Genomic DNA, 26,174 nt, shown 5'->3' on the forward strand with positions numbered 1-26,174 from the left:
ATGTTCCCCCACTGACCCCTCAGTCACCTGCCCTGCCTTATTTCCCAAGAGTAGGTCAAGTTTTGCACCTTCTGTAGTAGGTACATCCACATACCAAATTAGAAAATTTTCTTGTACACACTTAACAAATTCCTCTCCATCTAAACCTTTAACACTATGGCAGTCCCAGTCTATGTTTGGAAAGTTAAAATCCCCTACCATAACCACCCTATTATTCTTACAGATAACTGAAACCTCCTTACAAATTTTGTTTCTCAATTTCCTGCTGACTATTAAGGGGTGGAGAGTACAATCCCAATAAGGTGATCATCCCTTTCTTATTTCTCAGTGCCACCCAAATAACTTCCCTGGATGTACTCCCAGGAATATCCTCCCTAAGTTCAGATGTAACACTATCCCTTATCAAATACATTATTCCCCCTCCTCTCATGCCTCCCTCGCTATCCTTCCTGTAGCATTTGTATCCTGGAACATTAAGCTGCCAGTCCTGTTCATCCCTGAGCCAGGTTTCTGTATTTGCTTTGATATCCCAGTCCCGAATTCCTAACCATGCCCTGAGTTCAATGTCCTTCCCTGTGAGGCCTCTTGCATTGAAATAAATGCAGTTTAATCTCTCTCGTTCCCTGTTTTGTTCCTGCCTGCCCTGACTCTTTGACTTGCTCCCTTTTATGAGAAAGTGAGGACTGCAGATGCTGGCGATCAGCATCGTAAAATGTGGTGCTGGAAAAGCACAGCCAGTCAGGCAGCATTCGAGGAGCAGGAGAGTCTAAGTTTCGATCATAAGCTCTTCGTCAGGACGACTTCTTTTTTCCCAACTGTACCAGTCTCTGATTGATCTCTTTCCTCACTATCTCCCTCTTCTCTCTCTTCTTCCCCCCCGCCACCCGCAGACACACACACACCTTACTAGTATAAATCCTCCCAAGCAGCTGCAGCAAATTTCCCTGCCAGTTTACTCATCCCCTTCCAATTCAGGTGCAATCTGTCCTTCTTGGACAGGTCACTTCTACCCCAGAAGACATTCCAATGATCTTAAAATGTGAACCCTTCTCTCCTGCACTAGCTCCTCAGCCACACATTCATCTGCTCTATCCTTCAATTCCTATCCTCCCTAGCTCATATCTTCGAGAGTAACCAGATATTGCTATCCTTGAGGGCCTCAATTCCTGCCCGTCTTCCTATATTCTCCCTTCAGAATCTTCCTTCCCAAGTCATTCATTCCAATGTGTACAACAACCTCCTGTTGGTCCCAATCCCCTTTGAGAATATTTCTGCACTCTCCGCGATACCCTTGATCCTGGCATCAGGGAGGCAACACATCATTCTGATTTCTGGCTGGCGGCCATAGAAATGTTTGTCTGTGCCTCTGACTCGAGAGTCCCCATCACAATCACATCCTCTGGATGTGAAAGGTGCCATCTAAATGCATATAGCCTTTGTTGAACTGGTTTAATAGCAATTTAATTTCTACTTTCTATTTCCCATATTTTATTTTTCCTCATTACATACCCCTCATTACATTAGAGCCAGTCTCATTATCAGAAACTTGGCTGTTTGTGCTACATTCCTCTGAGAGTCCCTCATTCCCTACATTTTCCAAAACAGCATACTTGCTCAGGATGGGTCGAGTGTGTTGCTGGAAAAAGCACAGCAGGTCAGGCAGCGTCCGAGGAGAAGTAGAATCAATGTTTCGGGCATCCTGATGCAGGGCTTTTGCCTGAAACGTCGATTCTCCTGCTCCTCTGATGCTGCCTGACCACCTGTGCTTTTTCCAGCAACACACTCGACTCTGAATTCCAGCACCTGCAGTCATCACTTTCTCCTCCTTGCTTGAGATGGGAATAGCCACAGGCGACTGCTGCACTACCTGCCACCCTCTCTTACCTTTTCTGGCGGTAACCCATCTACCTGATTGTACCTGATTATCTGGTCATTTATAACATTCCTGTTTGTGGGAGCTTGTTAGAGGTAAATGAGCTGCTGCATCATAACAACAATGATTCCACATCAACAACACTTTTAATTAGCTGTACAGTGCTTTGGAACATCCTCTGGATGTGAAAGGTGCCATCTAAATGCATATAGTCTTTGATGAACTGGTTTAGTAGCGATTTAATACAAATGATCCACTTCAGACAACAATGATCCAAGTTGATCTGTGACTAGAATCTCATATCCCAACAACAAGCTGACATTATTTACAAGTTTTTAAGGTCATTTTTTAATTCCAGATGCCTACTTTCTATTTCCCATATTTTATTTTTCCTACGAACAGCCCCCAATAGACATCCTACCACTGCCAAACTACTTTGATTTTTTTGTATGAATGTTGGAGGCTGAGGGGGCAAACTGATAAAGGTTTACAGAGTTGAGAGGCATGGATAGTCAGAGTCTCCTTCCCAGGGTAGGAATGTCAATTATTGGGGAACGCAGGTTTTAGATAAAAGGAGGAACATTTTAAAGGAGATGAGAGGCAATTTTTTTTTTAACGAAGAGGATCGTAGGTGACTGGAGTGCACTAGAGATGGTGGAGGCAGATACAATGTTAAAGAGGCATCTCGACAGATATGAATAGGCAGGGAATAGAGGGATATGGACAGTGTTTTTATTTTAGGAAGGTGTCATGAGTTGGCACTGGCTTAGTGGGCCAAAGGGCCTGTCCCTGCACTGCACTGTTCTTTGTACTTTATTCAGACTTGGAATTTGAGTTAGTGCTATCTGTATTAATAGCCCAGTAACTGGTTTACTGCAGGGGGTGTGCCTGGATTTTCCATTTTGTTTCTGTTAAGCTTCAGTTTTGCATCTTATAGAAAAGTGGGTGTGAATGTATAGCTACTTTTTCTTGTTTTACTGTCTGTCTTGTACTTATGACGTTGACATCCAGATCAAACATGCTCTGACTGAAAGGTGTTGTGAAACTTGAAAGGGTTCAGAAAAGATTTACAAGGATGTTGCCAGGGTTGGAGGATTTGAGCTACAGGGAGAGGCTGAACAGGCTGGGGCTGTTTTCCCTGGACCATTGGAGGCTGAGGGGTGACCTTATCGAGGTTTACAAAATTATGAGGGGCATGGATAGGATAAATAGACAAGGCCTTTCCCCCGGGATCAGGGAGTCCTGAACTAGAGGGCATAGGTTTAGAGTGAGAGGGGAAAGATATAAAAGAGACCTAAGGGGCAACCTTTTCACGCAGAGGCTGGAACGTGTATGGAATTGAGCTGCCAGAGGATGTGGTGGAGGCTTGTACAATTGCAACATTTAAGAGGCACTTGGATGAGTATATGAATAGCAAGGGTTTGGAGGGATATGAGCCAGGTGCTGGCAGGTGGGACTAGATTGGGTTGGGATATCTGGTCGGCATGGACGGGTTGGACCGAAGGGTCTGTTTCCATGATATACATCTCTATAATTCTATGACTGAATGAATGGGGGAGGGGCTAAACGGCCTACTGCAGTTCGTACAAAAGCTCCTTTTGAAAAATTGGTCATATAACTTTTTGATCTTTTGAGGCCGGATAAATAGTTCTTGACATTTGCAATCACCTTCCTTTCCCCCAGGATCTTTACCCTGTCATTAACGGAGGGGTCGCTGAGACGACCGAGCTGTTGAAGCAGCAGTTTGATCACATCCTGTACACGGGCAATACCAACGTTGGCCGGATCGTCATGGAGGCTGCGGCCAAACACCTGACCCCTGTGACCCTGGAGCTTGGCGGGAAAAGTCCGTGTTACATTGATGCTGACTGTGACCTGGATGTGGCCTGCAGGTTAGTTTGCTGTCAGGGTCGGCAGTGCTGCACTGCTGCAGCGGGCAGTGATCCAAATGTGGGTTAGAGGCATGTGTTTACTGCAAAGTGGATGGAGCTCTACTCCATTCAAACATGGAGCAACTCTCCAGGTTACATTGTGGACCACCGAGCACTCCAGTATGGGAACTGCATATAGATTCTAGAGTAGAACATAGGGGGAGTGAGAATAATAGGATTAGGCACATTGCTGTAACGTTCTGCTACTGTTTGAGGAGCAAATTGTGAAAACATAAATCTTGAACACCCTGTTTGTTTGTTCCAGACGTATCGCTTGGGGAAGGTACACAAACAGTGGTCAGACCTGCATCGCTCCAGACTACATCCTGTGTAGTAACAGTATCCAGGATGAAGTGGTGAAGAAGATTGGCTCAGCCATCTCTGTGAGTTTAAAACGCAGAGAAACTGTCTGTCATTTAATACAGAGAGAGGTTGTGGGAGGAGCAGAGGGGCAGAGAGAGCCCCTGAAAGAGCAACGCCCTGTACCGGTTTGGGTGGGATTGTCCTCTGAACAAGTTGGCTTCACAATGATTCTCCTTGATCACTGAAGCCTGTGAGCTGTCCTAGTCCTGGTCATCGAGGGGTTAATCTCTGAGCTGGTTTCATGCTGCAGCAGCTGTGCTGCTCAGTCCCTTCTTGAAGATGTACTGTGTCACAGGATTACAGCACCAGTAGGTCCAGCTGGTCAGTGTTGGGGTTGATCCTCAGTGGGAATTCTTATCCCAAGTGCCTTACCTGTTCCCTTTTTATCCCTCTGTTTTTCATTCAGCCGCTTATGGAATCTCCTCTTGATTGTTGATGTAGTTTCTGACTCTGTCACTAACTCTGTGTACGGCCTCAAAGCCACCTGTGTCAAATAAACACTTTCTCCAGCTCTTTCCCTTACCTGATTCTAATGTCCCCCGATTCTCAACCTTTGACCCCCTGCCAGTGTCAATCCATCTTGCCCCTGCTCCATCCCACCCAACCAATCTCTGTTTGGATGAAGAGGGGTCCTAATTTTGGAAATGTCAGTCGATTGTTGAAGGTTATGGGGAGGAGGCAGAAAGGCAAGGATGGGATTGGCCGTGATATTATTGAAAGGTGGAGCTGACTCGAAGGGCTGAATGGCCTCCTCCCACTCCTGGGTGGTGGATGTTCCTGTGTTCCGCCCACCTGAGTGTTGTTGTCATGGAGATGGCAGTAGTTACATACCCAGTCCTGTAACTCGAGGAATCAGAATGAAGATGAGATTCTTTTAAATATGGAGCATCAATGCCGGGAGCAGTTTTTAGGTTTTGTTTAAAATTCAGTCCCTGGTTGTGAGCATCACTGGAAACACCAGTATTTATTAGCAATCCTGAGATGGCTTTTGAGAAATTGATGTTGGATTTCCCTCTTGAACCACTGGGAACAGTTTGTTTGCAATGGGCTTGCCTTGTTCAGGGGCAGTTAAATCTCAGTTTGTCTGGAGTCACATGTAGGCCCAGACTAGGTGACGATGGTCTGTTCCCCAATCACATGGACGGCACTAGTGAACCAGGGTAAGCAGGGACTGGGAATAAATGCTGGCCTGGCAGCAATGCCCACGCCCCAAGAGTGAATAAAGCAAAAAAAAGTTGTGTTTTTACTGCAATCAAACCACTTTGTGGTCAGTTTTCCTGCTACCATTTTGTTAAGTTTAATTTCCAGCATTTTAACATGAAATTCCAAATCTCAAATCACAGACAAACTGAATAGCATTTATCCAAAACAGCAATGCGTGTTCTCATCATTAATGTCACTTTGTTATTAGATTTATTTTGGCAGAAAACTTCACTGATGTCCACCCTTCCTGACCCGTCATGTCCGATTGCTTTATTATTGATCCACTCAACCAGGTGTTACCTCCTAATGTTGTAGCGTCTGGATAGTTATTGGAGTGTGTTCCCTACCTGACCATTGCTCCTTGGTCTGTTCCAGGAATTCTACGGAGCTGATCCCAAGAAATCCCCGGATTATGCACGTATCATCAACAAACGACATTTTAAAAGACTGATGTCATTGCTGGAGGGAGTGAATGTGATGTTTGGTGGTCAGAGTGATGAAGAGGATCTCTACATAGGTACTGGTAGAGGCAGACTGAGGGAAGTGTAATCATTAACCCCAGAGCATAGTGACCTGTTTGTTAATACTGGTGTCAGTCAGCATTCTCTCTTATGTAACAGATAATCAGTGGAGCTCCTTTGAATAAATAAGTCACTTTTTTGTCACCTTTCACAACTGCCAGTCTTCCCAAAGTTTATTTTCAGCTAATGTAGTCATGTTTGGCACAGAAGGGAGTCCATTTGGCCCATCCTGTATTGATGGCCTCAGTATGAATGTGTTGCCAAAGAATTTGGGAATAGGATGCTCTACACCGTGTCCCAATCCACTAAGGTCCCCCTCCTGATATCCTGATGAATTAGAGGTGCTGGTCGGAGGGAAACTCCTTCTGTAGAAACATGAGGGAGATTCTCTGAACCGCTTGGTTTGAAACCAGGAGGGGTTGGCAGTGACCGGGGCACAGCGAGGGGCAAGGGTGGAGGGGAGCCTGAGGTCAGGATATATTGAGCAATGGCCCTTTCCTTTACTGAAGAGAACCTCTTGTTGATGTTTGGGCAGCTCCCACGATTGTGACTGATGTGGATCCCAGCTCCAGGATTATGCAGGAGGAGATCTTCGGCCCATTGTTGCCCATCGTCACGGTCAATAGTGCCGACGAGGCCATTCACTTCATCAATAAGAGGGACAAACCTTTGGCTCTTTACATCTTCTCTCACAGTAAAACGGTAAGGATCGCAGCCTCTGTGACTGGCTACTTAGTATTTCGGGTGTTGGTCTGCTAGACCTTAAACTCCAACTGTAGTGTAATGTTATATTTTACTTCCACAATTTCTTTGAATTAACTCTTTGCTGGGAAGGCTGGAAATGAATGATTGACCCCACCAGAGCAATTAAATCAGGCCTGGATTAGTGGTGCTGGAAAAGCACAGCAGTTCAGGCAGCATCTGAGGAGCAGTAAAATCAACGTTTCGGGCAAAAGCACTTCATCAGGAATACAGGCAGTGAGCCTGAAGCGTGGAGAGATAAATGAGAGGAGGGTGGGGGTGGGGAGAAAGTAGCATAGAGTACAATGGGTGAGCGGGGGAGGGGATGAAGGTGATAGGTCAGGGAGGAGGGTGGAGTGGATGGGTGGAAAAGAAGATAGGCAGTTAGGACAAGTCACGGGACATTGCTGAGCTGGAAGTGTGGAACTGGGGTGAGGTGGGGGAAGGGGAAATAAGGAAACTGGTGAAGTCCACATTGACGTCCTGGGGTTGAAGTGTTCCGAGGCGGAAGATGAGGCGTTCTTCGTCCAGGTGTCGGCTTGTGAGGGAGCAGTGGTGAAGGAGGCCCAGGACCTGCATGTCCTCGGCAGAGTGGGAGGGGGAGTTGAAATGTTGGGCCACAGGGCGGTGTGGTTGATTGATGTGGTTGTCCCAGAGCGCTTGACTGGGAGGCGTCCAATCTCTCCAATGTAGAGGAGACCGCATCGGGAGCAACGGATACAATAAATGATAGTAGTGGATGTGCAGGTAAAATCTTGATGGATGTGGAAGGCTCCTTTAGGGCCTTGGATGGAAGTGAGGGAGGAGATGTGGGCGCAGGTTTTGCAATTCCTGTGGTGGCAGGGGAAGGTGCCAGGATGGGAGGGTGGGTTGTTGGAGGGCATGGACCTGACCAGGTAGTCACGGAGGGAACGGTCTTTGCGGGAGGCGGAAAGGGGTGGGGAGGGAAATATATCTCTGGTGGGGTCTGTTTGGAGGTGACGGAAATATCGGCGGATGACTTGGTTTATGCGAAGGTTGGTAGGGCGGAAGGTGAGCACCAGGGGTGTTCTGTCCTTGTTACGGTTGGAGGGGTGGGGTCTGAGGGCGGAGGTGCAGGAGGTGGACGAGATGTGTTGGAGGGCATCTTTAACCACGTGGGAAGGGAAATTGTGGTCTCTAAAGAAGGAGGCCATCTGGTGTGTTCTGTGGTGGAACTGGTCCTCCTGGGAGCAGAAACGGATGAGGTGGAGGAATTGGGAATACGGGATGGCATTTTTGCAGGAGGTAAGGTGGGAAGAGGTATATTCCAGGTAGCTTTGGGAGTCGGTGGGTTTGTAAAAAATGTCGGTGTCAAGTCGGTCGTCATTAATGGAGATGGAGAGGTCCAGGAAGGGGTAGGGAGGTGTCAGAGATGGTCCAGGTAAATTTAAGGTCAGGGCGGAATGTGTTGAAGTTGGTGAATTGCTCAACCTCCTCGCGGGAGCACGAGGTGGCACCAAAGCAGTCATCAATGTAGCGAAGGAAGAGGTGGGGAGTGGTGCCGATGTAATTACGGAAGATGGACTGTTCAACAAAGAGACCGGCATAGCTGGGGCCCATATGGGTGCCCATGGCTACCCCTTTGGTCTGGAGGAAGTGGGAGGTCCTTCACAGTGGTAATGTCAACATTGAGTAACCAATCAATAATTTAAATTTAATGTTTCGAATGTGAGCATCACTGGCCATAGTTCCTGACCATAATTTCCCCGAGCAGGTGATCGTGAGTTGCTTGCTTGAACTACTGTAGGTATATTGATGAAGGTTCATGGTATAGTCCTGTTATTTGCGAACATAGGTTTTCAAGTGGTGGAAAAAGTGATTTTTCAGTTTTTAGTTATGTCAGGTCATCTTGAACAGTGAGTTTAAAAGAAAGTTTGAAGAGATCATGCAACTTGTAGATAATTGGACTGTAAGCCACCTGAGGAGCTATTTAGTGACTTAAGTTTTACAAGGTAACTGAAGAGGCCCAGTCAGTAGTTTAGCAATGGCAGAGGGTCTGTTGGTTTAGCAGTCTCCAGGACAGAAGAAAGGAAGTCATGCCACAAGGCTGCTGAAGACATGAGCTTGTGAAACCCATGCTAAGGAATAACTGAGTTGAGTTAGCAGTTTGTTTTAGGGGTATCAGGAAGAGACAATAACTGAAGAGAAAAGCATTGAGTGAATACTGAAATTTCTGGAAGAAAAACCTGATTACAGCCGAACAAGGAACTTCAGTGGAGACTTTTTACTGAGATTTGTAAGTTTGTTGGGGTCAAAAGATTTAAACTTTCTTTCAGATACCTGTAATGAGACCATTTCAAGTAGGCATATGTAGTGAAATGTAGGTTTGTTTTTCTTTTGTGTAATAAACTTTTCTCCTTTTTTATCAGTAGATTTGATAGAAATGTTAGACAATGGAGGAAGTTCTCTAAGATTACAAAGGGATCTTGATGAAATGTGTCAATGGGCTGAAAAATGGCAGATGGAGTTCAATCTGGATAAATGTGAGGTTTTGCACTTCGGTAAAACAAACAAGGGGAGGGCTTATATGATTAATGGTAAGGTATATTGTAAAACAGAGACCTCGGGGTCCAGGTAAATAATTCTTTGAAGTTTGGTTCACTCAGACAGGGTGGTTAAGAAGGTGTTTTAGCATGCTTGCCTTCATTGGTCAGACCACTGAGTACAGGAGTTGGGATGTCATGTCGAGGTTGTACAGGAATTGGTGAGGCCTCTTCTGAAGTGCTGTGTCCATTTCTGGTCGCCCAGCTATAGGAAGGATATTATAAAGCTGGAGACACTTCAGAAGAGATTTACAAGGACATTGTCAAGTATGGAAGACTTGGTTTATAAGGATAGGCTGGGAGTTTTTTCATTGGAGTGTAGGAGGTTGTGAGGTGACCTTATAGAGATTTATAAAATTGTGAGGTGTATGGATAGCGTTAACAATAGGTCTCTTTTCCATGGGATGGGAGATTTCAAGTCACTGGGGGACATTAAGGTGAGGGGGAGAGATTTTTAAAACAGACTTGGCAATTTCTTTACACAGGATGGTTTGCATGTGGAATGAATTTTGAGGAAGTGGTGAATGTGGGTATAATTACAATGTTTAGAAGACATTTGGATAGATCCATGAATAGGAAATGTTTGGAGGAATATGGATTAGGAGCAGGCAGGTGGGACTAGTTTAGTTTGGGATTATGTTCTGCATGGACTGGTTGGGCCGAAGGGTCTATATGGTATGGTAGTGTTGTAAAACAGGCCTAGGGGTTCAGATCTATAATTCTTTGAATTTTGACTCACAGGGTGGTTAAGAAGGTCTCCCCCTTGGATCTGACGTACTCATTATTGCTGTCAGCTGGGACTGAAACACCCACATCGCCATGATGGAGAGATTTGGGAAAAGATGATGATTATATCTCCAAACCAAAATGGTTTGGGGAGCTTGTAGGTGATTGGTGTTTCCAGGTGTCTGCAGCCCTTTATCCTTGCTGGTAGGTGTTGAAGATTTGGCAAGCACTGTCTTGGAGAGTTGCTGCAGTGTGTCATGTCGTTGGTACACACTGCTGTCACTGGGTCAGTGAAAGGTGCACAATAAGATGATGGATGGGATGCTGATTATGTGGGCTGCTTTGTCCTGGGTGACATTAGGCTCCTTCCATATTGGTGCTGCACCCATCCAGGCAATTGAAGAATATTCCATCTCATTCCTCACAGGAATCTTGTAGATGATGGTCAGGCTTAGGGAAGTCAGGAGGTAAGTTACTACCCATCTGGCAACCACCAGTCACAGAGACTGGAATAATTTAATTGAAATAAGTTTTATAACTGCAGATTTTCTCTCTTTCTCACTGCAGTTAATCAAGAGGATGATCGCAGAGACTTCCAGTGGAGGTGTGACCGCCAACGACTGTTTGATCCATTACAGCATTGACACGCTCCCGTTTGGGGGTGTGGGTGAGTCAGAAACATGAATTTTGGCTCTTGTCGGTGCTGGGTGGATGGAACTGAATAGACACCATTGGGAGTAAAGGGGAAAGAGCTTTGATAAAAGCCCTCCCTCATGTTGGGAGCAGGACCTGTAAAAGGGCAAAGCCAGGACAATAAGGTTGAAGACCCATCTTGTTCTTTCTTTTGATTTGAGGTACACCTTCAGAGAAGAATAATGAAGCTATCGCTGACATCTTATGAATTCAAAGTGAGCCATTCGGCACTTGAGCCCAAACCACCAATAAGTTAGCTCATGGCTGATCTGATTATGGCCTTAACTCCACTCACCTCCATACACTTTAGACTCCTTTCGTCAATGTAATATCTGTACAGTCCTATCTTCACATGTTGAATTGCCATTGCAATCTGGAGAGGAGAATTCCACAGATTCAAGACCCTTAGTAAAGAAAGGAATACTACTCCTGTCTACCTTTTTAAATGGGGACCTCTTATTTTTAAAACCTGTCAGCTAGTACTACCCTGTCCCACAAGAGGGAGCCATTTTTTCAGCTATCAGGTGGACGACCTCAGGATGTTTATTTTTAATTTATTTGTGAGCTCTGGGTTTCATTTCAGAGCCAGTGTTTATTGTCCCAGAGGGCAGTTCAGAGTCAGCCACATTACTGTGGATCTGGGTGTAGGCCAGGTTAAATAAGGATGGCAGTTCCCTTCCCTATTAGGGATGAGCAAACCCAATAGTTTTTAGAAACATCAACATAGAATCATTGAGATGTACAGCACGGAAACAGACCCTTTTGTCCAACTTGTCCATGTCGAACAGATTTTTTAAAAATTAATCCAGTCTAATTGGCCAGCACTTGGCCCATATCCCTTAAACCCTTCCTATTCATACACCCATCCAGATGCCTTTCAAATGCTGTAATTGTACCAGCCTCTACCACTTGCTGTGGCAACTTATTCCATATATGTACCACCCTCTGCATGAAAAAGTTGCCCCTTAGGTCCATTTTATATCCTGTCTGTCTCTCTGTCTCTCTGTCTCTCTGTCTCTCTGTCTCTCTGTCTCTCTGTCTCTCTGTCCACCTATGCCTTCCAGTTCTGGATGACTCCCCCCTCCCGCACCCCAGGAAAAAGACCTTGTCTATTCACCCTATCCATGCCCTCGTGATTTTATAAACCACCTATAAGGTCATCCCTCAGCCTCTAATGCTCCAGGGAAAACAGCCCTTGTCTGTTCAAGCCTATAGCTCAAACCCTCCAACTCTGATCACCGTTAGACAAGAATGTTTTCCCCTCAGGTATTTATTGAATTCAAACTGCACCTTCTGACACAGTGGGACTCAATCCCACGTATCTAAAACGTTGACCCCTAGTTCAGGTCCAGTAATATAACTGCTGTGACATAGCCTTCCCGTGGTCTTGTATGCTTCAGTAAAATGACCCGTCATTTTCTCAACTCGAATCAGCATTGAACCTCTTCAAACTTTCCTCATAAAATAACCACCTCATCCCAAGAATTGGATCAAGGAATCCTGGCCTTTGTAGATTACTGTCTCCAGTAATTCTCACCAATGATATTTGTGGGAGTTGGCTGTGCACCTGTGCATGGTATAGTGGCTCAGTGGTTAGCACTGCGATCTCCCAGTGTCAGGCACCCAGCTTCAAATCCCGCCTCAGGCGACTGTGTGGAGTATGCACATTCTCCCTCTGTCTGCATGGGTTTCCTCCCGCAATCCAAAATTGTGCAGATTAGGTGAATTGGCCATGCTAAATTGCCCATCGTGTTCAGGGATGTGTTAGTTAGCAGTAAATATAGAATAATAGGTTGGGGAATGGGTTTGGGTGAGATACTCTTCGAAGGATCGGTGTGGACTTGTTGGGCCGAAGGGCCTGTTTCCACACTGTAGGCATTTGATATTGGCTCTCCTATATAACAGTATTCATCTGTCCTCCCTCCCGTTGAATGGTGGTAATGGTGTCTGACATGAGTCTGGGGAAAATCACCGAAAATATATGCCTCTTGTGCAAGGTTTGGTTCCGACCATTTTTAAAAAACTTTTGTGTGTATGCCGTACAACATGTTGCACACTGATCTCCAATTCCATTCAAGCCATTGAAAAATCTGACGTACAAGTTATGATAGTAGTGACAGTGGTTAGAAATTTTGGTATCCCTTCATTAGGGGAAGTTGCAGAACGGGACTCTGACTTCTGGGTGGGATTTCGAGTTGTGTGCCATATTCCTCTCAAACATGACCATTTGATCCAGTGGTGCCATTGTGTATAATGCAGTCAGCTGTGAGTCCAAACAGTCCAGGGATCATTCCATTCCTGGGTAGATCTGAAGCCTGTAAACTTAAGAAATGTATCCCATCCCAACCCAGCCTCACTCTATTCTTTGCGGAACACCTACGTTCTGCCTGCAAAAAAGCCCCTGAGCTTTAACACATCACCCTGGCCAAGGTCTCCATCTCAGGCTTGCTGAAGATTCCAGTGAAGCTCCGTATAAGCTGGAAGAACAGCACCTCATTTTCTGTTTGGGGACATTGCAGCCCTCTGGACTCCATATAGAGATCAATAATTTTAGTGCCTGAACTACCCCATGTCCTAGCCTCCTACCTCACACACCAGGCCTTGTTATCACAGTCTGACATTACACATTACCTATTGTTAGCCACTAACAGTCTCCATTAACAGGTATTCACCCTCCCAGCCAAACTGTTATCCACTCCTTTGTCTGTCCAACTGTTGCCTCCCTTTTGGGCTCTTTCCACCCCCCACCCCCCCCTTACCCCCCTCCCCCATCCTACCTCCTCCATATAAACTTACACTTTCCTAGCCACTATTAGTCTGAGGAAGGGTCACTGGACCTGAATCCTTAACTCTGATTTCTCTCCACAGATGCTGCCAGACCTGCTGAGCTTTTCCAGCAATTTCTGTTTTTGTTTCTGACTTCATTTTCACCAACCCCATCTCCACCACCACCCTCTTTCTCCCCTCCCCCTGCCCCCCACCGACCCCCATGCAATAATGGACAATAATTTTATCTTTCCTTTGGTTTTTAAAGGGGTAAAGTTCCAGTTTAATACCTGGGATCTGACATGTGGGACATTGTGGGGGATCACGGCACTGTCTTTTTTTCCACTTTGTTGATCTCTTTGCTGACAGGGAAAAGCGGCACCGGGGCATACCACGGTAAATTCAGCTTTGAAACCTTCAGCCACCGCCGCGCTTGTGTGTTGAAGTCGCTGGGTATGGAGAGAATGAACAGTGTCCGCTACGCACCAGCCACTGATTCCAAACGGAAATGGACCCTTTGGCTGATGAAGAAACAAAGATGTGAAATAATGTAACTGACAGTGAATCACAGGCTGCCAAATGAGGGTCAGTGTTTTTGGTTCACTCTCTGGACGTGGGAATAAACAATATTTTACTAACCATCCCTAGTTAGCTTTGTTAGTGAAAGTAATCTACTGCAAGCTGTTTGTTGAAGTATATTCCCAAAACACACAGGGTTGCCGTTACAATAATGGAACGCTGATCGTGTTTCTCAGTCGGGATTCAGAGATTCCCTACAGTGTGGAAGCAGGTCTTCTGGCCCAGCATCCCACCCAGACCCACCTATCCCTGTAATGTTGCTTTTCCCATCGAGTGTGTTGCTGGAAAAGCACAGCAGGTCAGGCAGCATCCAAGGACCAAGAGAATCAACGTTTTGGGCCAGAGCCCTTCATCACCAGTGCATCTCCCATGGCTAATCCCGCTAACCTGCACATCCTTGAACACTATGGGCAGTTTCCCAAGGCCAGTCCACCGAATCTGCCCATCTTTGGATTGTGTGGGAGGAAACTGGAGCATCCAGAGGAAACCCACGCAGACACTGGGGAAAATATGTAAACTCCAGACAGACAGTCACCCAAGGCTGGAATCGACCCAGGTCCCTGACATTTTGAGGCAGCAGTGCTAACCACTGAGCTACTGTGTCTCTTGACGATGATGCTTGACCCTGGAGATTTGTGTTGCCGTCTTGCCTTTATCCTTCCAGTGAGTAGAGGTCACTGGGTTCTAGTTTTTCTCTATTCATTCATGGGATGTTGGAGTCTCTGGTTGGGCCAGTATTTATTACCTCTCCCACATTGCCTTTGGATGGAACTGAATGGTTGACTAGAGCCATTTCAGAGAGCAGTCAAGAGTCAACCACACCATTTGTGAATCTGGACTCCCAGATAGGCCAGACCAGGTAAGGACAACCACTTCCTTTCCCTCAGGGACATTAGCGAACCAGATGGGTTTTTACACCAATCGGTAATAGTTTCATGGTAATCACAGAAGAAGGCTATTCAGCCCATCATGCCTGCACTAGCTTGATGACCGAGTCGTGCTGTATTCCCAGTGCTGATCTGCCTTTCCCCATATCCCTACACTCCACTTAGAGTCATAGAGATGTACAGCACAGAAACAGACCCTTCAGTCCAATTTGTCCATGCCAACCAGATATCCCAACCCAATCTCATCTCACTTGCCAGCACCCAGCCATTATCCCTCCAAATCCTTCCTATTCATATACCCATCCAGATGCCTTTTAAATGTTGTAATTGTACCAGCCTCCACCACTTCCTCTGGCAGCTTGTTCCATACACGCTCCACCCTCTATGAGAAAAAGTTGCCCCTTAGGCCCCTTTTAAATCTTTCCCCTCTCTCCCTAAACTTGTGCCCTCTCGTTCTGGATTCCCCCACCCTGGGTAAAAGACCTTGTTATAAACCTCTATAAGGTCACCCCTCAGCCTCTGAGCATCCAATGCCCTCTTCAATACCTCAATTGAACTTGCTTCTACCACATTTCCAACCTATAGACTTCTACTTCCAGATTTTTTTTTTGTTGAAAGTTGCATTTAGAGTCATAGAGATATACAGCTTGGAAACAGACCTTTCGGTCCAATCCGTCCATGCCGACCAGATATCCCAACCCAATCTAGTCCCACCTGCCAGTACCCGGCCCATATCCCTCCAAACCCTTCCTATTCATATACCCATCCAAATGCCTCTTAAATGTTGTAATTGTACCAGCCTCCACCACATCCTCTGGCAGCTCATTCCATACACGTACTCTGCGTAAAGTTGCCCCGTAGGTCTCTTTTTATATCTTTCCCCCCCTTACCCTGAACCTATGCCCTCTAGTTCTCGACTCCCCGACCCAGGGAAAAGACTTTGTCTATTTATCCTATCCATGCCCCTCATAATTTTGTAAACCTCTATAAGGTCACCCCTCAGCCTCTGACGCTCCAGAGAAAACAGCCCCAGCCTGTTCAGCCTCTTCCTGTAGCTCAGATCCTCCAAACCTGGCAACATCCTTGTAAATCTTTTCTGAACCTTTTCAAGTTTCACACCATCTTTCCGATAGAAAGGAGACCAGAATTGCTCATAATATTCCAACAGTGGCCTAACCAATGTCCTGTACAGCCGCAACATGACCTCCCAACTCCTGTCCTCAATACTCTGACCAATAAAGGAAAGCATACCAAATGCCTTCTTCACTATCCTATCTACCTGCGACTCCACTTTCAGGGAGCTATGAACCTGCACTCCAAGGTCTAGAGATCTGAAACAAAAACAAGAGGGCTGCAGAAACTCAGCAGGTCTCCCTCTCACTGGACTCTGTTTCTCTCTCCACAGATGTTGCCAGACCTGTTGAGTTTCTCCTTTTTTTTGTTTTATCTTTGGATTACTAGCCTAGCAACAACATCGCTAGCCCTATCATCTCCCTAATTAAGTTAACAAAGCCTTGGTAAGTTTGAGGTGGCACGGTGGCTCAGTGATTAGCACTGCTGCCTTACAGCACCAGGGACCTGGGTTTGGTTCCTCCACAGTCCAAATACACGCAGGTCAGGTGGATCGTTCATGGGAACTGGAGGGTTACAGGGATGAGGGAGGGTGGGATCCTCTCTGGAGGGTCAGTCTGGACTCAATGGGTGGAATGGCCTGATTCCACACTGGTTCTAAGTTGCTTCGCTCCATTCTGCAGGTAGTATGCACTGCAATTAAGAAACCTTGCAGACGGGGAAGGAGAGACTGAGAGTGCCAGGGAAGTGCATTTCTTTGGGGATTGAATGTCCGAGGTTTGCTGATGCTCTAGTGTGAGCCATTGCATGCCTGAACTCCTGAATGTAGAGTGACAGCTTCAGTTGAGGCCTGAACCCTAGCGAGAGGCTGTCACATCAATAACAGGACGAGAGTTTGGGTAGAAAACTGTTTTCTCTCCAATTCTGCATCTTTGTTTCTTCCAGATTTGCTGCTTTGAAAGACATTGGAGCTAACATTGTTATGCACTTTGACCTCCTGGACACACCTGTGAGGCTGATTGATTTTTTTTCCCTGAGCCTTTGATTCACAGAGAATTGGGATAGATTTAAGTTCTCAGAACATTCTGACCAAAGTAATCTTGCAATTCGAGAATACTCCACTCAATAGCAGTGATGTGCCATCATCTTTCATGGGACAATGATGACCCTTGCACCAGCACAAGCACAATGGTCTGCACCATAATTTATCTGATTCTTTATCTGTAAATATTCTGGGACTAATAATTACTCTGTTTTGAACTGTGGTTTTTATTTTTACAAAGATTTAAACACTAATTCACTTGTGATAAATTTAAGCTGCATTTCATTTGGTCTGTGTGTCTCTGTGTAGTCTAAAATGTTTTTGTTTTGTGTGGATTGTGTGCGACCCTCTCTCAAGACTCCTCTAAAATGTTGGGCGAGTGCACCACTTGTGTTTCCTCCTCCATTTGGTGGAATATTCTAGCCAGCTTGCTGGAAGACATGTTGTCCCAATTATGTATATGATCCAAGTTTAATGGACTGCTTTTCCTTTTTTGCTTTTACTGATCTGTATACTTTGTAGCCTTTGGTCCAGGCATCCTGAAGCACTCTTTTATTTTTAAGGATGTATCTTTCTTTTAAGTTTCGTTACATCTTCAACAGTTGACCTTGATGATGGATAAATCTGAAATCAGAATACCTACAGTGCCAAGAGCAACTCTTTCTAAACATACTGCAACATTGATAAAGTTGGCTGGTCTTCAAGGTTTGTCAGAAGCAGCTGTTTGAAGTGTCCTCCTGTTTTGAGCGCTGTCTCTGTCTGTGCATACCATAAATCAAACAGACCTATGTGTTTTTTTGGGGGGGCGAGGGGCAGATAAAGACAAAGCAGTTGTTTATCTTTCAGGCTGACTGCATACTCAGCCTCCTGTGTGGCATCTTATTTCTAGTTGTTTTCCCAGTTGCCCTTCAGCTACTTATTGCTGCAGATGCCACACTGAACTTTAGACAGTGGTGTCAGTCTGTGAATAATCTCCAAAGGCTGTGCATCCACTCCAGAGATTTCAGCTCAAAACCAAGCCCAACCATCCCAATGCAGTGCTGAGGGAGTGCAGTGGAACCATATTTTGTTTGCTGTATTAAGCAGATTTGGCTTTTTTTTTAAGAAAAAAACCTCCCATGGTCTTAGCAAGTTTTGTAGCTTAAGGTTGAGGTTCTGGATGCAGGTTTGCTTGCTGAGCTGGAAGGTTTATTTCCAGGCATTTTGTCACAATACTAGGTAACATGATTAGATTACCTACAGTGTGAAAACAGGCCCTTCGGCCCAACAAGTCCACACCGACCCTCCGCAGAGTAACCAATCCAGTCCCATTTCCCTCTGCCTAATGCACATGACACTGCAGGCAATTTAGCATAGCCTATTCACCAGACCGGCACAGCTTTGGACTGTGGGAGGAAACTGGAGCACCCGAAGGAAACCCATACAGACACGGGGAGGATGTGCAAACTCCGCACGGACGGTTGTCCGAGGCTGGAATTGAACCTGGGACCCTGGTGTTGTGAGGCAGCAGTACTAACCACTGTGCCACCCGTTTATTACTGCAGTGCACACAATTATTTGTTACTCACAGGATAACGGTGTCGCTGGATAACCAGCACTTACTGCTGCTAAATCTTACCTAGTTGTTACCTAGTATGGTGACTAAATGTCTGGAAATAAACCTTCCAGTTCAGCGAGCGAACCTCAACCTGAGCTACAAATCTTCTCAAAACTCACTAAGACCTATGGGCGCAATACGCTAAAAATGGCCCGAAAATGGGAAATGAATGCCATCCGCGAGAGGGCCACCTGCAAACAGCTGTACTTCCTGCACGGATGCCTAAGGAAACAGGTTCTGCCTAGATGTCTTCAATACAAATCTCCCTTAATACCCCACTCACAATAAGAATAGCAGAACAAAATGGCTGCAGAATGCTTAGAGAAATGGTTAATGATCCCACAACAGACTTCGTAACTACAACCGGGAAATTTTGCACCAAACATCTTTACTGATTCGTGCAACAGACAGTGAATGGACAGACACAGTGCAACAAGCCATAGATATTAGAACGCACCAAACGCAGAAAATGAAAAAAACTAGACCTGCAGAAGAAACTAGACACACTTACACAAAGTAACAACACTGACAACACTTACCTGACCGACCCTTAACAGACAGTGAAAGATCCGTCTTAGTAAGAGGATTACAACTGCCAGAATGCGGACAAGAAAGATTTCTTAGCAGCGATAGAAACAACACTAAAAGACAATCAACTCACAGAAGAAACCCAACAAACCACCAGACAGGTAGTCACACCAACATTAAGCAGAAGAAAGAAAGAAAACACACTCAATACACAAGAAAGGAAAGCACTGGAAAGACTTAAAAAAAGATAAAAACATTGTTATCATACCTGTAGACAAAGGATACTTGAGAGTCATTCTAAATTGGAGAGACTACATTGAAAAAGCGAACACACTACTTACAGATACCAACACTTACCAACAAGTGGTGTTAGACCCAATCCCACAACTAGAGAACTGAATCACAGCCCTACTCAAAGAACTTCAGAAAGCTGGAAAAATGAATATGAAAACGTCCAAAAAATGAAACCAGATGGATCCAACACACCACGCTTCTACGGATTACCCAAAATTCACAAACCAGGAGCCCCCCGCAGACCCATAGTCTTACTACCTGGAACACCAACTTGCAGATTAGCCAAGGAGCTAAACCAAAGACTAAAATACTTAGTAGAAGACTCACGCCACTTTATCCACTCCACCCAAGAATTCCTGAAGACCATCAAAGACACCAAGATAGAAGAGGATGAAATAGTGGTCTCTTTTGATGTAACAACCCTGTTTACATCAATTAACATTAACCTGGCCAAGGAAAGGCCTGACTACACTATTAGAAGACCCAAAGACGCATACACCAAACACCACGAACTCCATCAGCAAGACAGTATCATCAAGCTACTGGACCTATGCCTTACCACGCACTTCACCTTCAACAACAAAACCTACAGACATACCGACGGAACAACCATGGGATCTCCGATATCAGGGTTCTTAGCAGATGCAGTAATGCAGATACTTAAACAAACAGCTCTGCCAACCATTCGACCCAGCATCTACAGGAAAACAACACATATGGACCAAATATTGAACTACAGAAGCAATCATCCCAACATTCACAAAAGAAACTGCATCATAACATTATTTCAATGAGCCAACACATACTGCAGCACAGAGGAACTATGGAGAGCAGAGGAAAATCGCCGATACCGTGTATTCAAAAAGAATAGGTACCCAATGAACACAGTCTGCAGATTTCTCAGTAACAAATCCAAACAAGCTGACAAAACGCGTCCAGAAACCCTAGCCACTCTCCCCTACATCAAAGACATCTCAGAAATGACTGCCAGACTACTCAGACCCCTTGGCATCATGGTAGCCCACAACCCACCAACACACTAAAACAGCAGCTTATGAACTTGAAAGACCCTATACAGACAACAAGCAAAACCAATGTCATTTACAAAATACCTTGCAAGGACTGTAGCAAACATTACATTGGACAAACGGGCAGAAAACTAGCCACCAGGATATATGAACATCAACTAGCCACAAAACAAAATGACCCTCTCTCACTAGTATCCTCACATACAGATGAGGAAGGACACCACTTCAACTGGGATAATACGTTCATCCTAGGACAAGCCAAACAGAGACAGAGAATTCCTTGAAGCATAGCATTCCAACCAGAACTCTATCAACAAACACATCGAGTTAGACCCCATCTACCAACCTCTGAGAAAAAGAACAGGAAATGGCATCACCAACCCAAAGAAACCCAAACATATAAATTGGAAGCAGGAATCATGTACAGTGCTTCACCTGAGGCCCACTGAAGATGTTACCTAGTAAGGTGACGAAACGTCTGGAAATAAATCTTCCATCTCAGTGAGCAAACCTACATCCAGAATCTCCCATGGTGTTTTTGCTGTAGAAAAGCAGCTGAGATTGCCCTAGTGTTCTGCCTAATATTTTTTCATCCATCAACATTGCAAAAACATATTACCTCATTGTTGTGAAGAAATTGATTGCTGTGTTTCATACATTACATCCGTGATTGACTGCAACAAAACTAAATAATTCAAATGCATTCAGAGTGCATTGGGAAGTTGTGATGGGTCCATTAAAAATGCAAGTCTCTGGTTTTGAAACAACCTAATTCTAAATTCAGTGGGATGTGTTTTACTACCCCCTGCCCCCCCAATCTCCCTTGCCTCATACCAATGTAGTTTCCTTTTCTGATCCTGTTCCCAGCCATTTTTGCTTTAAAGCTGTGAGCCAGCCCTTTTTTTTAAGTAAAAAAGGCTGCATCTGTCACAGACACACACACACACACACACGAATAGAGCGTTGTACATACATGTATAAAATCCGTTTTAGTGCTACATCATGACCAAGCAACCAACCAGGCAGCTCCTGAAAATCCCTGGCTCTTCTGTAATGACACATGTACCTTTTTCCTTCTACATTGAAATTCAGTTGTACAATTAATATATGTTTGATTTGGAAGTTTGAAGATGGGATGAACTACGTAATTATCATGATTTTGTAGAATAGAATGAAATATATAGCATTTATGTTCAGATCAAAGTGATGGTCTTGTGAATTTCACCCCATCCTTTGCACACGTTTCACATCAGGTGAACAGGGTGATCTGATCATCAAGAATCTGATGGATATTAAAGATTGATGAGAGAACACAGGACCGAACCCACACTAAACCCGACATAAGCTGAAACGTTGAGAAAAAATACAAATGTATGTTCAATTTTATTTTTGAAAAGCTAGGTAAATGGATTGAGGAGCTTGTTAATTTTTAATTGTTGGAAGATATGCATCTGATGGGACTGAGATGGTGCAGGAAGTCTGGATACAGTTGGAAGGTTTTTTTGATTTGATTTATTATTGTTATATGCTCAGATTCAGTGAAAAGTTTTGTTTTGCATGCAATACATGCAGATCATACCATACTACGTGCATTAGAGTAACAGACCAGAGCGAGGAATACAATGTTACAGCTGCAGAGAAGGACCAGAAGGAGCGAGTTCAACATTAAATTTAAACTTTGAGAGGTCCATTCAGACGACTAATAACAGCAGGGAAGAAGCTGTTCTTGAATCTGTTGGTGCATGTGTTTAAACGTTTTTATCTTCTGCCTGATGGAAGAGGGTGGACTAGAGTATAACTGGGGTGAGAGGGGCCTTTGACCCAAGGTTGTTTGTTTACCCAAGGCAGTGGGAAGTATGGATGGAGTCAATGGATGGGAGGCTGGTTTTCGTGACGGACTGGGCTGTGTTCACAACCCTCTGTAGTTTCTTATAGTCTTGAGCAGAGCAGTTGCCTTACCAAGCTGTGATGCATCTAGATAAAGTGCTTTCTGATTTTTTTTTCTAAAAGGAAAAACAAATACACACAAAAAACATAAAGAAAACCAAAAAGAACAAATACCATCTCTGGAAAAAGGATTGGGGAGAAAGAATGAAAATCTCCTGCTCCAAAACACAGAACTGGGCAGCAGGAACACACTGACTGTAACACCAGCCAGCACAGTGTCAGTCCCCTAAACTGAAGGGACTTTAAATCTCCTGGTTTTTTTTTCTTTGTTTCTCTTCTTTTCAAAATTTTTTTTTAAATACATATATGAGAGGCATAGAGATGTACAGCACGGAAACAGACCCTTCAGTCCAACCCGTCCATGAGGACCAGATATCCCAACCCAATCTAGTCCCACCTGCCAGCACCTGGCCCATATCTCTCCAAACCCTTCCTATTCATATACCCAAATCCTTTTCTTCTTTACCCCCACGCTACCGCCTAACAGCGGTAGTGCTTATATTTTCCCCAGCACCCATGATGTATCTGTGCAACTGTGAGACGTAGTGCAAGACAACAGGTGTACAAATCTTTATTCAATTTGCACCACCAGGAAGAAGGGAAAAAGCAGGGTGGCCAGTGACAAGCAATGACCTTTTTAAAGTGCTTTCTATGGTCCTTCTGTAATAAGAAGGCAGCTAACAATTTTGTTGTCTCTCATTATTCTTTCGTGGGGTGTGCGTGTTGCTGGCAAGGCTGGAGCACTGGGGAGAGTTGAATCTGTACTGTCTATACTTGGACTGTACTGGGTCCAGTGTTTTGGTGAGTCATCTAATAAATGGGATGAGCAACCAAATGAGGTAGGAAAGTAAGTTATGAAGAGAACAGACAGGGTCTGCAACTGGATCAAGATAGGTGAAGAGTGGGTACCAAAATTGGGAGGTAGAGTATACCTTAAGAAAGGATGTAAATGCATACTTAGCATAGTGTTGATTGTCTTGTGAGGAAGGGTTGGACAGGATAGACCCGTATCTATTGGAGATCAGGATGGAAGGTGATTTTTAAAAGATATTTAAGATCTAACCGGATACATGCTGAAATGATGTGGGAGAAATGAGAATAAGGAACACAAAGTTTATAAATACAGTCAGTTCTGTAATGCAGTGGTTCCATTCTCGTGCAACCCCGTATTATAAGAAAATTGTGTAATAGTAGCACCATTTAAACTAATGGGGGTGGAATTGCGTTATAACTAAGTTACACTTTAAAAGTTCACACTTTAAAAACAGTGTCCCCAATTCATTAATTGCCTTACAGCATTAACGAAATGTGCAGTACAGCAGAACAACCTGTAAATGGTCTCCCATTTAAGATGGAGATAATAAATTCTTTTCATAGATGTTTTTTTTTCTGTGGACCTCTCTTCCCCAGACTTGTGGACGCAGATTTAATGGATATTGTTAAGATGCAGTTAGATATGTTGTTGACCAAAAAGAGAGTCCCAGGTTATTGGGATAGAGAGAGAGAGAGTAGCTTTTTATTTGCCATTTCTACCATATACAACTGATACAGTAAAAAAAAACAAGACAGCATTCCTCCAGGACCGAGAATGTGGAGATGAGGCCACACCAAATCAGTCACGATCTTATTGAATGGGAGAGCAGGCTCCAGGACTGGATCCACCTATTCTTTCACCTATTTCGTTGCATATTTTCACAGCCCTTCTTTGAATAGAGGTTCATCAACACACGATCATAAGAGATATCACTGGACAGCGTCAGCTTGGACTTTATTTTGTAGGCTCCTTTAAAACTGTAGACACCATTTTGATAACCACCGTGCGAGGAGGTTTGTTCCATGTCCATAACCTGCATGCAATGCAGGTCCTTTATTAGGTCTCCAGGAGGCAGTAGTGAGCAGTGTTTTAGATTAGATTTCTTACAGTGTGGAAGCAGGCCCTTCAGCCCAACCAGTCCACACCGACCTCCCGAAGAGCAACCAACCCAGACCCATTCACCTACATTTACCCCTTCACCTGACACTATGGGCAATTTAGCGTGGCCAATTCACCTAACCTGCACACTTTTGGACTGTGGGAGGAAACCGGAGCACCCGGGCAGACACGAGGAGAATGTGCAAACTCCACACAGACAGTTGCCTGAGGCAGGAATTGAACCAGGGTCCCTGTGAGGCAGCAGTGCTAACCACTGTGCCACCATGCCACCCATTTAGACCCTTGCAGGAGTAATGTCTGATAGTTCTGGATGAGGCAATGATGTGCCTCTAAGTTGGACAAAAAAAATCCAGTAGACCCTTATTTGTCTTTGTTCTGCGATCAACATTTCTAAAATAATAGAGTATTTCTGCTCTTTTTCAATGGTGTTTAGGGGACCATTGTGTGCAATTTGGCTGCTGTAATTCCCAACAGCAAACAACTTGTATTTATGTAACACCTTTAACAATAAGTGTCAAGAGGCCTCCCAGGGACGTTATCGATCCAAATTTTGACACCGAACCACATTAAAGATATTTTAGGACAGATAGGGTTTCAAGGAGCATCTTTAAAGGAAAAGAATTCAACATCGTGAGGCCCCAGGCTGCCAGTGCTACAGCAATTTGAACATGGGCTGGAGTTGGAAGACTTCAAAACGTTGTCAGGCCACAGGACATTAGAGATAAAGGAAAGGTGAAAGCACAGAGGTTGGGAAGCACAGCTGAGAATTTTAAAATCGAGACAATGTTGGACTAAGATCCAGTGAGGTCAGGGCTGATGGGTGAATGGGACCCAGATGTGAGTTGGAATATTCCAGCAGTGTTTTGCAGAGGGTACATGTTAGGAGGCCAGAGGGAGAGCACTTGTGTCAGTGATAAAAGCTCTGATGAGGAGCTGAGACTGGGTGATTGTACCGAGATGGGAGTAGGCAGCCTCAATGGTTTGTTGCCAGACCTGCTGAAACTTTCCTGCAACTTCTGTTTTTGTTTCTGATTTGCAGCATCTGCAGTTCTTTTGGTTTTTAGTCACCATGATTTAACAGATTTGGGCAGCACGGTGGCACAGTGGTTAGCACTACTGCCTCACAGCACCAGAGACCTGGGTTCAATTCCCGCCTCAGGCGACTGACTGTGTGGAGTTTGCATGTTCTCCCCATGTCTGCGTGGGTTTCCTCCGGGTGCTCCGGTTTCCTCACACAGTCCTAAAGATGTGCAGGCCAGGTGAATTGGCCATGCTAAATTGCCCGGAGTGTTGGGTTAGGGGAATGGGTGGGTTGTGCTTTGGCGGGGCGGTGTGGACTTGTTGGGCCGAAGGGCCTGTTTCCACACTGTCAGTAATCTAATCTAAAACAGATATGTGGTCAAACACTCAACTCTTTGTTAAATGCGACACCTTGGCATTTTGTTGATTCCAAAGCAGTTTGAGGTATCTTTGAGTTGTGGAAATCATTATTCATGTGTGGAGAGGCTGTGGACCCGGAGCGGGGGTGAAAACGGGCTGTGGATCTGATCTGAATGTGGTTAGAGAGCCCGAAGTATTGGTGAAGGAAGGCCCCCAGCATTTGCAGCTTCGAGAGCAGGGAGCCTGACGTTTCCCAGAGAGCAGGCCGAAGTGGAGGAGACTGATCCTTTGCAGGGAGTAAACTTCGGAAAGACTGTTGAACTTTTACTTTATTCCTTCATATTTGCACTTAATACCAGGAGGGACTGTAATGTTAACTTTATTTCTCTATTTTTCCACTTCTACTAAGACAAACGGTAATGCTTTACTTTTAACTTTGTCTCTCTGTTACCACTTGTGCCTACGTTTTATACCTCGTACCTGAGATGGTGACATTGCAACTTCTCA

The 26,174-nt window shown here is 44.8% G+C and overlaps 1 protein-coding gene across 2 annotated transcripts in view; it reads left to right on the top strand.

Annotated features, from left to right (window-relative positions):
- Nucleotides 1-23,699, top strand: part of LOC140491577 (aldehyde dehydrogenase family 3 member A2-like) — a 39,509-nt gene extending 15,810 nt beyond the window's left edge. The window contains exons 5-11 of one of the 2 annotated variants that reach the window (XM_072589981.1): nucleotides 3,557-3,765; nucleotides 4,070-4,187; nucleotides 5,746-5,887; nucleotides 6,427-6,593; nucleotides 10,490-10,589; nucleotides 13,751-13,966; nucleotides 16,864-23,699. In XM_072589981.1, coding sequence (XP_072446082.1) covers nucleotides 3,557-3,765; nucleotides 4,070-4,187; nucleotides 5,746-5,887; nucleotides 6,427-6,593; nucleotides 10,490-10,589; nucleotides 13,751-13,935 — 921 coding nt within the window. In that variant the 3' untranslated portion in view covers nucleotides 13,936-13,966; nucleotides 16,864-23,699. Of the gene's footprint in view, nucleotides 1-3,556; nucleotides 3,766-4,069; nucleotides 4,188-5,745; nucleotides 5,888-6,426; nucleotides 6,594-10,489; nucleotides 10,590-13,750; nucleotides 14,021-16,863 lie in introns of those variants that run through there. The other variant, XM_072589980.1, reaches the window with a different exon arrangement.
- The last annotated feature ends 2,475 nt before the right edge of the window (nucleotides 23,700-26,174 follow it).

This window comes from Chiloscyllium punctatum, chromosome 19 (genome assembly GCF_047496795.1).
Source record: "Chiloscyllium punctatum isolate Juve2018m chromosome 19, sChiPun1.3, whole genome shotgun sequence".
Lineage (NCBI taxonomy): Eukaryota > Metazoa > Chordata > Chondrichthyes > Orectolobiformes > Hemiscylliidae > Chiloscyllium > Chiloscyllium punctatum.